Source organism: Panthera leo, chromosome D1, assembly GCF_018350215.1.
Source record: "Panthera leo isolate Ple1 chromosome D1, P.leo_Ple1_pat1.1, whole genome shotgun sequence".
Taxonomy (NCBI): domain Eukaryota; kingdom Metazoa; phylum Chordata; class Mammalia; order Carnivora; family Felidae; genus Panthera; species Panthera leo.
In genome coordinates this window covers 56,611,868-56,625,868 of record NC_056688.1, presented here as the reverse complement: position 1 = coordinate 56,625,868, position 14,001 = coordinate 56,611,868, and the positions used below count along the sequence as shown (strand labels likewise).

The window sequence follows — 14,001 nt, the reverse complement described above, 5'->3', positions numbered from 1 at the left end:
ACCCAGCCTACAACCTAAGATTAGGGGAGGAGATTTCAGGAAATGTGTGGAGAACGGTTTGGGCCTCTGTTTCCCCATCTGTCAAATGGGAGTCAGAACATCCCTAATCCAGCTCTGGGATTCTGAGCCCCTTTAGCCATGTCCTCAGCAGATCAGCATGTGCATGAGCAGGGGTGGGTGCTGTGCCCCAACATGTGATGAGGGGACAGAACTCTCTGGAGATCCCACAGCACAGACTCTGAGGAATCTTCCCCCACACAACAACCCCATGTGCCCAGACAGGGATAGAGAAGAGGAGGAGGGGGAGGAGGAAGAGAGAAACATGGAGAGGGCAGGCAAGGGATTGAAAGTCTCTGAAGTAGGAGAGGGAAAGGGGGCAGAAGAGGAGAAAAAGGAACATGAAGGGGGAAGAGAAAAAACAGGAAGTCCTCCAGCTCGGTTTACCCTCTTGGTGGCTGCAGCTAAAAGGTCCGACAAACAGGCAGAATGGGGCAGTGGGCTGTGGGTGGTCAGGGATGCCCCCTTCTGCGCTTAGAGTCTTGGGCTGGGCTAGAACACTTACCCGCCCCGAGATACCACCAGCTTCACTTTCACCTTGTAGGAAACAATGATGCCCAGGACCTCCCGGTTGGCGCCTTCCCTCAACCTGCAAGGTGACATAGGGAAGCAGGTTCATGGAGGATGGCTGGGTAGATGAGACAAGGTAGGGTAGGGTGCAGTGGGGGCAGCAGCCATCCATCCCTCTCCTGGGCCACTCAGCCACCATGTGCAAACAGAGCTCTGTATGTGAGAAAGGTAAGCTTTGCCCTGAGCGGATAGGAACCTAGAGCCCTGGGTCCCACATCTGGTTGTGAAATTCACTCCCTGTGCACACCTGGCAAGCCCCTTTCCTCCCTGGGCCTGACTCCCAGCAGCACGGTAGGTTCTTTCTACCCTTAGATAGACGGAGTCTGCTTCTCTCACTGTTCAGCAACCCGTGGGACACAAAGGGTTCACCAGGCAGGGGATTCAGAGAGAAAGAGGGAGGTTGGCAAGGCAGTGGGGCGGAGGTAGTGGGGAATACCCTGAAGGAGGTGGCCCCTCAAGTCTGGAAGTCTTGAAGTCAGTTAGGATTTGAGCCAGGGTGGAAGAAGGGGAAGAGGGCAAAAGCTTGGAGGTGAGTGGCTAGCACGTGCATGTGAGCAACTGTGTGGCTGGAGCACAGGGTCTGTACTGGGAGTCACGGGCAGGGCTGCTGCAGAGGCAGGCCAAAGCCCCACTGAAGGGCCAGACCTCAGCAGATAGGGCAAGCTGAGTTCTCCACACCCCAGGTCTCCACTAAAGCAGGTAGCCTCAGAGTCAGTGATGACCATGAGGCAAGAGTGATCATATGGCCCTGGGATCCCTGCCTTTGAGGGCCATACTTCCATCTGGTCTTGCCCAGCTCACTGTCCACATTTTCCCAGACTCCCCACCCCTCTTCTGATTCATCCTGTCCTGCTGGATGAATCCAGCCTTACTCTGCCTCAGGGACACACCCCATATGACTGTAGACCCTAGGTCAGGAGCTGCTGCCTCCTGCAGGAAGTCTCTCCAGGTTGCCCTCCCCTAGGCAAGCCAGCAGATCCCAGCACTGACTAAGAGAGCTGGGTCTAGGGGCCCAGCTTGCTCTCTGGTCACCCCTGGATAGGGATGGGAGTAAGGGGACAGCTTCCTTATAGTTCAAGCTCCTGAGGATGGGCCAGGGACAATGCCTGGGGAGAAGGTAACCACACCATGTACTGGCACTGGTGGGAATAGGTGGGTGTGGACCCACTGGGGGCAGGGAGTAGGGAGGGTGGGTCCTCACAGGGTGCTGGAGGCCAGGTTCGTGTCTTCATGCTTGAGCTTCCCGTCCAAGGCGAGGCCCCGCTTCTCTCGGTTGTTGGCCAGGAAGGGGGTCAGTGTGTAGACCTTGCAGAATGTCGAACTGGGTGCCACTGTGTCACTGGGAAGAAGGGAGGCGGGTGTGGAAATACCGCCCCCCCACCAAGAGCCAATCCCCAGCCATCACCCCCAGCCCAGCCAGAACAGCTCCAAGATCACATAGTAACATTAAAACACGTTTTTAATTTTCAAAAGTACCGATTGCTATTACATGTAAACACACACACACACACACACACACACACAAGCATGAAAAATTACATGAAATGCACTTGCCTCCCAAAAGGAGGCAGGGCTAGGAAAAAAAAACAAACAAAACTAAACTAAACAGATGTGTCTTCTACTGGGAGCATCTACTTCCTTTAGGTAAGAAAAGATGTTTCACTTGAGATCTCTCCTCTTGGCTTAGCTGCTAACAGGTTTGGGACAAGATTCCATGCTGTCCTCAAACCTAAATTTTTTTAAATTAAATATAATTTATTGTCAAATTGGTTTCCATACAACACCCAGTGCTCATTCCAACAGGTGCCTTCCTCAATGCCCATCACCTACTTTCCCCTCTCCCCCACCCCCCATCAACCCTCAGTTTGTTCTCAGTATTTAAGAGTCTCTTATGGTTTGCCTCCCTCCTTCTCTGTATCTTCTTTTCCCCTTCCCCTCCCCCATGGTCTTCTGTTAAGTTAAACCTAAATTTTTTAAATATAATTATTCTCTACCCTCCCACATACAACCCCTTTTACCCAATGAGCTGGATTATTCCTTTATCAGACAAGAAATGCTATGTACCTAGTGCCTTCCCCTCTTTGCTGTGGCTGCCAGGAAGCTCAGAGCAAAGTATTGCCTTCAATCTAGGTTTCTGGTACAGTGTAGTCATGACCCTAGTCCCCTTAGATTCATTAGCTTTAATTTGGTCATTCTAGTTTAAGTAGGTCTTTCCCTTGACTGTCACATGCATTTTCCTGTAGCTAAATCAAGTGGATGTTTTCTAAAAGGCTGCTGTGAGTGGCAAGAAAATCTGAGGTCCAGCCCTCTACCAGGTGGAAAAGAGCCACCTGCACCTGTAACTGGAGCCAGGACTTCTCATTTCCCACCCAGTCCCACACATCCAAGGCTGGGCTTGTGCTCACTTACTCAGCCTCTTCCATGGCCACAGGGCACTTGTACTGGGCTGTGTTGAAAAGGCAGATGTCCGCATACTGGCGCACTGGGGAGGAAGAGGGAAACAAGCTGGTGTGAGCCAGGGGTGCAGCTCCCAGGCAAGCCAGGCTCCCTTGAGTTGAGGATGTTCAGCCCCAGGAATGGCCAGAATGCACTGGGGGATTCTGCAAGAGACCACCCCCGTCTTCTACCTAAGAGGTAGCCCAAACTCACCCATTTCCTTCCATTACCAAACATCTCCCTCAAGGACAGCTTTGCCCAGAACCTAGGGAACCTAAGAGTAGGTGGCTTAAACAGTAAACTCATTACCTGGCCAACGAGCAGCCTGTGTTACTAGCCTCAAAAGCCTTACCCTTTGGCTTAGAGCAGGCCCTGGGCTTCTCTGCAGGCCAGAGGTTCACAAGGGGAGAAGCTTCAGCTACCCCCAACCCTTGGGTGGATTCCCTCTTGCCTGCCCCCCTGGGCTGGCCCTGTGCCCAGAGTACCCGAGATCTTGATCTTCTTCACTGTCTTGTTGGTGTTGTTGGTGACGTGAACATTAACGCTGATGGGTTCTCCATGGTAATAGATCTGGGAGGGGTAAGAAGGGAGAAGGGTTGGACCAGAGAGTATTAAAGCTCTAGATAGGGAGAGAGAGAAGAGGCCCCACACACATTTCCTGGGGTTCCCCAGACTTTGTCCACTCTGACATTGGCCTCAAGTTCATCAGCCACTTCCCACTGATGCTAAGTCACTGGGCATGTTCAGTTCCTTTGTGGGATTTTTGAAAGATGATTGAATTAGAAGGTGATAGTCCTGGCTCCAGTCCTGACGTGGTCGCCAGAAATAATGAGAGCAATAAAACAATGGTAATGAAGGATGAGCGCAGCGTGACCTTGGACCGGTCTAAGCCTCGGCTTCCCCCTCTATTCAATGGAGGGGTTGGACTAAGTGATGTATCAAGTCCCTGCTCACAATGGGTGCCAGGAATTTTAGACACAGGAGGGTCTAAAAGAAGCAGGAGAAAGGTGGGGAAGAGCTGACCTGCTCACTGAGGGAACCGGCTCTAAGAGCTCACTGAAGGACCTCATCTCAAATCATGCCCCCGGCACCTGCCTTTGGCTGTCCCAGAGATGAAAGGGCAGTGTCCACACCTCAAAAGGGGGAAGGGGTGAGGGGAGATGGCCAGAACCCAGGTCCCTTTGGGAGGTACCCTGACTTCTAAAGTCAATCGCACCCTTCAGGCTCATGTCCCACTCTGCCGCTCCTTTGGACCCCCAGAGGCTTCCCCAAATCCCCCAAGGGAGGTCTCAGATTCCCTTAACCCTGTGGCCTTAGGACTGGGGGTGGAAGCTCCTACCCAAGGAGCCCAAGAGGCCATGAAAGACCTGGGATCTGAGGTCCCAGCCCCAGTAAAGCAGCCCCCACCCCCTGCCAAGTCTAAACCTCCTACCTCCTTATCCAGGGAGGCCTCTAGATGCAGGGGCTTGTCCGACATGAGGAACTGCCTGGTGGTCTCAGCTGTGGGCTGGGGGCCAGGCCTCTCCGGGGCGTACTGAACCTTCCTGATAACCAGGCGCACGGAATTCCTAATGGAGATGGGCAGAGCGAAAGATAGCCAGAGTCACCTGCCTCCATCCACTTCCCTTGGGATCCTCCCTTTCCTGCTCAAGAGACTGCCATGGCTCCCCATGGCCTTAGAGTCTGTCCAAACCACAGAGGTTAACACAGGCCACCTGTGTTCAGAGTCGCCACCTGGCCCCACTCCATCCTCCCCCACTGTGTCCGCAGCCACCCCCACTTCCTCACTATCATCCTTGATGGTCTATCTAGTCTTTTCTCTGCATCTTCACTTGCACTGAGACCCTGCCTGCAACACCCCCTTCCCTCTTCTGCCCTCATTTGCTTCCTTCTTCAAGGTCCAGCTAAATACCTCTTCTTCCAAGACGCCTTCCTGGATCAGCTCACTTGATCTCCTGGTCTGAACTCCCACACCATCAAAGTGAACTACCCCATGGAAGCACTTCATGTGGGTCTGTGTCTTGGTAGCCAGCAGGATGGCAAGAAAGGGACTATGTTTTCACTTCCTGCATCCCTTATGTCACCTAATAGCATAAGCTCCTTAAGGACAACATTTTGTATCTAAAGTGTTCACTGCTGTGTTCTCACCACCTACGACAGTGCCTGCCATCTAACAAACGTCCGCCAAATATCTGTTAAATCAAAATACACAGAGGGGCCCCATGAAGAAATGGGGGCTCAGAGAGGTGATGGGCTTTAGTGGGGGGGTATGGATTCAGTCAGGGGGATGCTGGCCAGTGAAGAGGACAGAGACTCAGTGGGAAGATGGAGGCCCAGAGAAGAGATGGTGCTCAATGAAGGTGACAGGCACTCAGGGAGGAAATGAGGGAGGGCTCAAGAGTTGGGAAGGGATGGGACACGGTGAGGCAGCGTCTGTGGCGTGCTGGGTATGCCAGCAGCACCCCCCGTTTCTCACCTCCACTCCCTGGAACTGGATAGCCAGGGTTGAGGTCTTAGCTCTCCCTTTATTAGCTGTATGACCTTGAGAAAATTAACCTCTGGGTCTCAGCTTCCTCATCTGGAAAATGGTAATAATAGCCACACCCACCTCACAGGGTTGCTGTGAGGATTAAATTAGTTCATACACGTTCATCACTCTGAATAGTGTCTGGCCCTTAATTGGCCCTTGATAAATGACAGTTGCTATATCATTAGTAATAGCAGTTAGTAGTAGTATGGACATAAAATGTCCCATTGGTGGTGGGGTGAGGGTGGTGGCCTTCAGTGTTGTTCCTCTTCCTTGGTCTGGTGAGGCCCCTTCAAAAACCCACAACCTCCTTTCTTTCCCCTGGTCTCGGGTCTTAAGAAGAAAAGGAAGACAGAAGCCAGGGAGAAGGGTCCCATCTCCCCAAACTCAGGAGTTTCCCAGGCTGAAGATAGAGATGCCTGCAATACACCCTTCGGCCACCAGATGGCAAACTCAGCCCATGCCCTAGGAAGCTGCAGCCTCTCCCTCAGCCAGCCTCCGGGAGGAATTGTGCCCGGGGAGGCAGAGCACATCAGAGTTGGGGTCTGAGACCAGCCTCACCAGGAGGCTGGGCAGGGCCTGCCTGGAGGAGGAGCAGGCATGACAGCAGGGCTGGGCAGTCCGGCTCAGAAGTCAGGGCCAGCTGTTTCCGCCTGCCAGCCTAGACTGTCTGCCCAGGGCTGTGCCTGGCTGGGACAGCACTACCTTCTCTGACACGTGGGCTGACCACCCCCCTCACTTTCCCCAGGGGGGGGGGGGGGCTTCACTTACTCCACTTCCCTCCCTTGCTTAGAAGCCTCCACTGACCCCACATCCCCCTATCCCCCCACCCACCCCAACCACCACCTGCTGATGGCCTCCCAGGAGAACTGGGAAGTGGGGGCAGGGGGGGGAGGGGGTTCCAGGGTGGCTGGGAAAAATCTCGTCCACTGTTAAAAACAATCTGAATCTTGTGTTTCTTTCCAAAACAAAATAAAAAGCCATGCAGTCTGGCGGGGCAAGACTAGAGGCAGGGAGGAAGATGGAGGAGGCAGGTACAGTGGTGTAAAGGAAAAAATGATGAGGCCTGAGCCAGCTACTGAGCCACCTCCCCGAGGAAACCCTCCATGACTTGCCGGCCTTCCAGAGTGCCCTTCTCAGAGTTCCTGAGGCTGGAATGTGTGGCCCCTCCTCTCACACTTCCAGGTATTGTTACTTATCTCTTCTTCAGACTTTGCTGCTCCTGTCTCCCTCCCTCTGCCAGCAGGCAGCCCACACCCGGGAGGAAGCTGTGCCCTTCTCACCGCTTGTGGATCTTCTCCTCCAGGTTCTCAGCACAGAAGGCTTTGACTTCATAGTCCACACCACAGGCCTGAGGGGAAGGGGCTGCTGACCACAGGGCCTTGGAGCGGGCAGGGTCCCGACAGCACAGCCATCCCACCCTCTCATTTTACAAACAAGGACGCTGGATGGGAACACCAGACTCCCACAGCCCGGCCACCCCTCAGCCTGACTCAGGGGCCCTGTGCTCAGCCCCAGTGCAGTGCCGCCTCCCTCTGCGGCGGCCTCCCCCATCTGACCTTCCCGCAGAGCTCTCCCAGCTCCCCCGACACTGGACATCCCAAACTGCCCTCACTGGGCTCCACTCTCCAGACACCTGCCTGGTCTGGGCGGCTGTCCTCACCAAGGCAGCCACCCGGCAATAACAGCGGGTGCCTCAGCCCCCTGTTTGGGGAGCACGTACTGTGTGCAGACCCTACAGTGCTTCAGTGTCTCACTCCACCCTCCCAACCCCATGAGGAGGTGCATCCTATTGTCTCCATTTTGCAGATGAGGAAACTGGGGCTCAGAGATCTGGGGCCTGTGACACTGGAGGTGTCCCTTCTCTCTGAGCCCCAGTTCCCCCACTTGTGAAGCCACCACGAAGGCACCTCCCCCATGTGAGGTTGTGAGGCCGGGTGGTAGTCCGGAGAATATTTTGGTTCTGCTACAGCCAACAAGCCCGGGACAGACTGCACGTAACTGAACGTGGGGGTGAGGATGACACAGTATCAGCCACCCTGTATGAAGGGGCTGCTTATCTGAGGTGGTATTGAAGTGGCCTAGACACGAGGAGGCTTCCACACAGAGGGTTCCAGCACCTAGCAGAGAGAAAGCCAGGGCCCTGGGGATACAAACGTCCTACACCCAGAGAAATGCTCCGAGAGAGGTGACCCACCTTCCCTGTGTCTTCAGGCCCCGGCTGCAATGTCACAGAGCATGGGAGGTTCGGAGGGATCTGTTAAGGGAACAGACGAGAATAGGTCTCCTGTCACATTCACCACTGACCTCCCCATGTCACCCACCCATCACCCCCATGCACATTCAGCAGATCGGGGGGCCCTAGCAACAGGCCATGTCTCTTCCATCAGACTCGGGGCTCCAGAGGACAGACCATGTCTCCCCCATCAGACCATGACAAGGATGCCCCACATGGGGCCAGAGGCCCCTCCAGTAAAGCCAAGGATTTCAGGGTCTTTCTTCACCTAAAGGGTTTCACCTAGACTGTAATAGGTAGAATAATACCCACCCCCCTCCAAAGATGTCCACATCCTAATCCCTAAAACCTGTGACTGTGCTACCTTACACGGCAAAAGGGACTTTATAAATATGGTTACGTTAAGGATCTTGAGATGGGGAGAGCATCGGGGATTATCCAGGTGTGTCCGATATGGTCACAAGGGACCTTGGCAGGGGAAGCAGGAAGCAAGAGAGCCAGTGTCAGAGTGTCGGGCTGTGAGAAAGACTGGCCGGCTCCTGGTGGCTTTGAAGACAGGGGGGCGGGCTTTGAGCCCAGGAACGTGAGTGGTCTGCAGAAGCTGGAAAAGGCAAGGCCTAGAGCCCCCAAAAGAACGCAGCCCTGCTGACACCTTGATGTCAGCCCAGTGAGACCCATTTTTGATCTCTAACCTCCCAAACTGTAAGACGATAACTTGTGTTTTAATTCCGTGTTTAATTCCCACCAGGTTGGCGGTGTTTTGTCACATGGCTACGGGAAACCAATACATCTAACATGGAGAGGATGACTGTTTCCTCTCTCCTGCTCTAACCTCCCAGCAAGCCAGGGGATTTCACTGAATCACAGAATCGGAGTCTGAGAAACAGGAGATTTGAAAATCCAGCATCTGGGAGTCTTCCCATTCAGCAAAGTGGCAGAGCAGGGAAATCACTATGTGCCACCCCTGGTTTGTGAGCCGGGCTGAAGCCGGGCCATGTGGGCAGCTGGTCTGAGGGAGGAGACAGTCTTTGTAATAACTCAGGGGCGAGAAAGGGCTCCTTCTTTCTCTATAGTCTCTCCCCACCCCACTCTCTCCCGCCAATGACCTGGACACAGGAGGGTCCAAGGAGTAGCCCAGAGGTAAGGTGCCGCCCCTGGTGGTGGCCAGAGAAGAGACACTTACCAGGTAGTGTAAGTGACAGTGCCCCAGGTCCCAATGTGCACTGAGAAACTGAGTGCCATGGAGCTGCCGCCCCAGCTGCCCCCATGTGCCTGCCCAGAGGGCTGGCGGTCCCTAACCTCAAAGGTGAAAGGGTAGGCGTGCTCGCCCAGCTTCTTGATGAGGCGCTCCTGCAGCCGTGTCAGGGGCTTCTTGTCCTCAGGGGCCGGCGGGAAGGACTGCACGTTGGCCACAAACAGGTCCTTGCGAAAGGTCAGGCCCAGGACATCCAGGTCCTCCCGGCCATAGCGGAAGGCGCAGGTCAGTGTCACATAGACTGTGGGAGCAGGGGGCACTGAGGACGGGCCCAGGAGGGCAGCGAGCAAGCCCCCCAGAGCACCAGCTGAGCCCTGGGATCGGCCCAGCTGGAGCTCATAGGTCTGTCCCGAAGCTCCTGTGGGGAGGGCTGTGCTGCCCTTGGGATGGGGGTACTGGGTACCTGGGAGAGCCATTCGGGCCTGGCCCTTGGGAGGAGGTGGGGGCTGACTGCTGGACCAGCTCTGTCCTTCCCCACCCCCCACTCTGGCCAGCGGAAGTGAGGAGGAGCACAGGAGACTGACAGGGTTGGTGAGGGCTGGCACAGGCTGGCAGGACTGGGAGGGTGGGGCCGATGAAGGGACTGGCTGGAGAGAGCAGAGGGAGGGGGAAACAAGGGCTGGGTGGTATCTGGAAGGCACGGGGTCTTGTCCCAGCCCAAACCCCACCCAGTGTCTCCCTTGGACAAACCCTTCACCTCCCTGGGATTCCATTTTCTCTCCTATAATGAGACCCTAACTCCTGCCCTGTTGGGCAGCCCCAGCCTTGCAGCAGTCATGATATACTGACGTTGAGAGTGCTCAGGGCACTGAAAAGGTTCTCCCAAAATGGGCCTAAGTGGGCCGCCCCAGGCCCGAGGAGGCCAGGGCACCTGCTCTGATGCTTGTTGGAACTGTAAAGGGAAGAGCCAGGGGGGCTGGGCAGGGAAGGGCCGTAAAATTAGTTGATGTCCTGCCCGGGACTCAGGGAAGCCCTGGGCTAGAAGTCGGTGGGGAACAGGAGGCCCCTTGACGGGCTGGAGGTGGGGACCACCACCTCACCTCTCCTCTCCTTGAGATACTCAGGATCCACCAGGACCACACCATCTGGAAGAAGGACACAGAGTGAGCACACCCTCCCAACTTGACCTCTCACATTCCTGAGCCCCAAAGACCACGCCAAACCCAAACCCAACCTTCTGTCTGCTGGGAATCATGAGAGAAATGGGGAGGCCTGCACCTAGGGGACAGCACTACCATGTCCCAACCCCTGCCCTCAGGCCGGCCTTACAGATCCAGTTGGTAGCCTGGGGCACGTTACCTCTCTGCTTCTTCTCTGTTAATAAGGATGACGATGTGGGTCCGAAACCCCTACGATCAGGTATACTTCAGAATTGAGAGGTTCTGAACTGTGGAAAGGCCCCATGGTACACCTTCCATATGTTCTGTAATACCCTCTGCAGGATCTGGGGCCCCATGATCAAATCCCTTAACACCTCAGCAGGGAAACATGGATATCTTCATCAAGAGGCTAAAGTGTAAAGAGCTCCCTATGGGTTCAGGTCAGGTTTTGCGTCTAAGTGAATCCCACGTCAAACGTATGAGCAAGTTTAGATTTCCAGAGTTTCTTGGACTTGGGATTTGCAGATCGGGACTTGTGATCCTGTAGGACCAAACTCACAGGGCTCCTGCGAAGACTAAGTGAGTTGATATGTTTAAAGGGTTAGTTGGTGCCTGGCTCATGCGCTACCACGGAAAATGTCCCATGGCCTGGCCCTGACCCAGTAGAGTCCAGCTGGACACAAAGGACATTTTCTCTGCACAGAACCCCAGGAAGCCAGAAACTCTGGCTCAGGGGTCACCTCCTTGCCTGGCATTCCTGGTCACGTCTGGTCAAACTTTACTCAACCATACGCATACCCACTGAGCAAGAAAATTCTCTCTCCCCAACTCTAGCCCACTGCCACCCTCCCCCAGTGCTGCCTTACAGCAATCTCTCTGGGAATCTCAGAGGCCACATCTGGAAGTCAGTGCCAGAGGGCTCCTGGTCCTATCCTGGTCCTGGGCAGGTCCAAGGGATACCTGGCCAGGGGATGCCCACCCCATTCCAGAACCTGCTGGGCATCTCCCCTCCTTTTACTATGGGTATTCCCTCTGTGCCTGAGCACCAGGGACTCCGTAAACAAATCAGTGGAGAGGGCACTCCCCCAACCAGAGGTATCAGTCAGGGAAGGCTTCTTGGGGGAGGGAAGTGGGAGCCAGGACTTAAAGGTGTCTGGTGTGTAAGAAGCCTTATACTGAGTGGCGGCTGCTATCGTCATCGTCAGGCCACCCTCCCTGCTTCTCCCCTCAACCCGCCCACACTTTCCCCTCACATGGTCCTCACTGAAGGGAACGGGGCTGCTCGGCAAATGTGGTCAATGTTTGCCAACTGACACAGGAAACCGCTTACACCCTGTTCTTGAAACCAGGCCCCTCTGGAGACCTGAGAGCTATTCCTAGGTGGCTCTAACAAACCCTCTTTAGAAGCGGCCGGATCGGCCCCACCTTCCCCCGCCTTCCTCCCTGGCCTCTGCAGGGACTCACCGACAGGGTCCACGAGGTCGATGTGGTCCACAAAGTCCCGCTTTCCCAGATACACAGTGAGCTGGGGAAGATAAGCACAGGGGGTGTCAGCAGCTGTGGGCCCGGGGGACACATCCCTGAAAAGCCACTGGCCCTTGCTCTGGAGGAGAACCTGGGAGCTGCCTGTGAAACACCTACACCCATCCATCCTTAACACACATTAAAGTCCTAACTGGACTTGGACCCGAGCTCCAGCCCTAATATCAACAAACCCTTGTACAATTTTGAAAGTACCTGCTTATCCTAAACCCCAATGAAGAAGTTATCAGTGTTCCTGGTTTATAGATGAGAACACTGAGGACGGCACACCAGACGCACCAGCCCCCGTGATGGTCTGTGGCCTGCAACCTCGCAAGCTCCAGGCCCTTCTCCTCTCCTTAGGCCAGACCAGTCATCCTAAAATGCAAATCTAATGATGCCACTCCCGTCTAAAAACCCTCTAATGGCTCCCAGGGCCCAGAGGTAAGATGACAAATGGATTTCATTCTAAATGCCAACTCTGATAGATGGGGGCTGCCTGGGGCTCTGGGTGGAGAAGGACTCCAAGGCGGAATCCTGGCTCAGCAGGAAAGGGTGAGCAGTGACTGGCGATGTCTGCTGTGGGCACGAAGGGAGACAAGGGAGCACGCGTGGTACTATCTGCCAGCCCAGGAGTCCAGGCTCCTGAGCCCTACAACCTGTCCCACCTTGGCTCCCGCTCCCCCTGCCTCCTCCTGGCACTCAGATTCAATTGCTGTTCATTCCCCCACACTCCCTGTGAATTATGTTCATGCCTACAATGCCCTTTTTCACCCTGTCTTGCCTGGAAGACAAGGCATCCCTTTTAGAGAAGCCATCCCTGACTGCCCAGGCTGGGTCCCGTAGCCCCTGGGCATCACTTTATCCCACACCTGCCATTTCCTATTGAAATGACCGGTTTCTGTGCCTGCCTCCTCCATCTGACCGTGAGTGGCACGGGGTGTGCCTTATTTGTCTTGGAACACCCTAGCCCAGTCCCCGCCGGCTTGGCCTGCACCCGACAAGGAATGATGTCAGTTATATCTACTTGCTGAACCGAAAGGAAAGCAGGATGGAGCCTGCGGCCTGTGGGAAGAAAGAAAGCAGGACAGACCCTGGGAGCTGCCCTGGATAACTAGGTGATGGCAGGGTTCAGTAGAGAGGCTGCAGGCACCTCTCACACCAGGGGAATCAGTGCCCCCGAGGCCCTTGACGCTTAGTCTAATTATCACACTCACACTGAAGTCTATGATAGGCTGTATCTCAAACCAGAGCAGTGGCTCCCTAAAGTCCGGGAGAGTTGAACTACCCCCCACAGACAGAAAAGTTTCTCGAAAGGCCCCTCTCCCTGAGGTGGATAGCTCCTAAGGACAGACCGGGGAGTGTGGGGTCCTGCATGGGCAACAGAAGTGGCCAAGGCAGGACAAACATTTGGGGCCAGGGAGGAGCTGGGGTGCGGTTGTTACAGACTCACCTTTCCATTTGGGCTGGCCTTCTTGAACACCCTGCGGACAGAAAGCAAGAGAAAGCCAGGATTAGCGCATCCCACCAGGGGAAGGCTCCTGCGGGCCATCCCTGGGCAGGACAGAGGGCAAGGGCCTGGAGGGCTTTCCAGGCACCATCCAAGCCTTGAAAGCCAGAACAGTGTCTGGCATAATCAGATCCCAGCACCTCCGGCGCCCACCCAAACCTCCCTTATTGCCGTCACAGCTTTTGTGGGATCTGGCCATGGCCCCTCGGCCTCCTCCTCACGCAGCAGGCTGAGGGAGTCTCTAAAGACATGTCATAGAATACCACTCATTTGCTCAAAGTCCTCCCAGCTCAGGCAGCGGAAAAGCTTCTGTGTGTGGTGTCCCCTGCCTCCTTTACCCTTGGGCTCACCTCCCACTCTCCCTCACCCCTCCATTCACACTGCCTCCAACACACCAGGGTGGGACCTGCCTCAGGGCCTTTGCTCTGGCAGTCCACTCCCCCGGGCATGGTCCCCACAACAGATCTGCTTGCCAGCCCCATGCCTTTCTGTGACGTGGCTTCACTGTGGCCTCCCCTCTCACCATCTCTCCTCCTCTGGCTCTATTTTCTTTCCCACAGCACTCACCACTGGCCAACCTACTACACGAGCGACTTGCTAATTTACGCTTGTCTGCACTGCTAACATGTCAGGTCCACGAGGCAGAGGTCTGGGGTCTTTCTTCTCCACTGAAATATCCTGACCTGAGCATCTAGAACAGCGTCCCTGGTAGGTGTTTAATAAATCTGTGTTCATGCATGGCAGGTAGCAAGCAGTCAACAAATATTAATAGAGTGAGTAAATGAATGA

At 55.0% G+C, this 14,001-nt stretch overlaps 1 protein-coding gene across 10 annotated transcripts in view; it reads right to left on the bottom strand.

The window, feature by feature from the left end:
- Nucleotides 1–14,001, bottom strand: part of ARRB1 (arrestin beta 1) — a 75,753-nt gene that overhangs the window by 11,668 nt on the left and 50,084 nt on the right. For 7 of the 10 annotated variants that reach the window (XM_042906612.1, XM_042906610.1, XM_042906609.1 and 4 more), the window contains 12 exons: nucleotides 13,156–13,186; nucleotides 11,646–11,706; nucleotides 10,122–10,166; nucleotides 9,485–9,668; nucleotides 9,126–9,322; nucleotides 7,788–7,847; nucleotides 6,874–6,941; nucleotides 4,496–4,631; nucleotides 3,549–3,633; nucleotides 3,037–3,109; nucleotides 1,829–1,966; nucleotides 563–646 (listed from right to left, as the gene is read on the bottom strand). In XM_042906612.1, the coding sequence (XP_042762546.1) occupies nucleotides 563–646; nucleotides 1,829–1,966; nucleotides 3,037–3,109; nucleotides 3,549–3,633; nucleotides 4,496–4,631; nucleotides 6,874–6,941; nucleotides 7,788–7,847; nucleotides 9,126–9,322; nucleotides 9,485–9,668; nucleotides 10,122–10,166; nucleotides 11,646–11,706; nucleotides 13,156–13,163 (1,139 nt within the window). In that variant the 5' untranslated portion in view covers nucleotides 13,164–13,186. The remainder of the gene's footprint in view (nucleotides 1–562; nucleotides 647–1,828; nucleotides 1,967–3,036; nucleotides 3,110–3,548; nucleotides 3,634–4,495; nucleotides 4,632–6,873; nucleotides 6,942–7,787; nucleotides 7,848–9,125; nucleotides 9,323–9,484; nucleotides 9,669–10,121; nucleotides 10,167–11,645; nucleotides 11,707–13,155; nucleotides 13,187–14,001) is intronic. The other 3 variants (XM_042906616.1, XM_042906617.1, XM_042906615.1) reach the window with 1 other exon arrangement.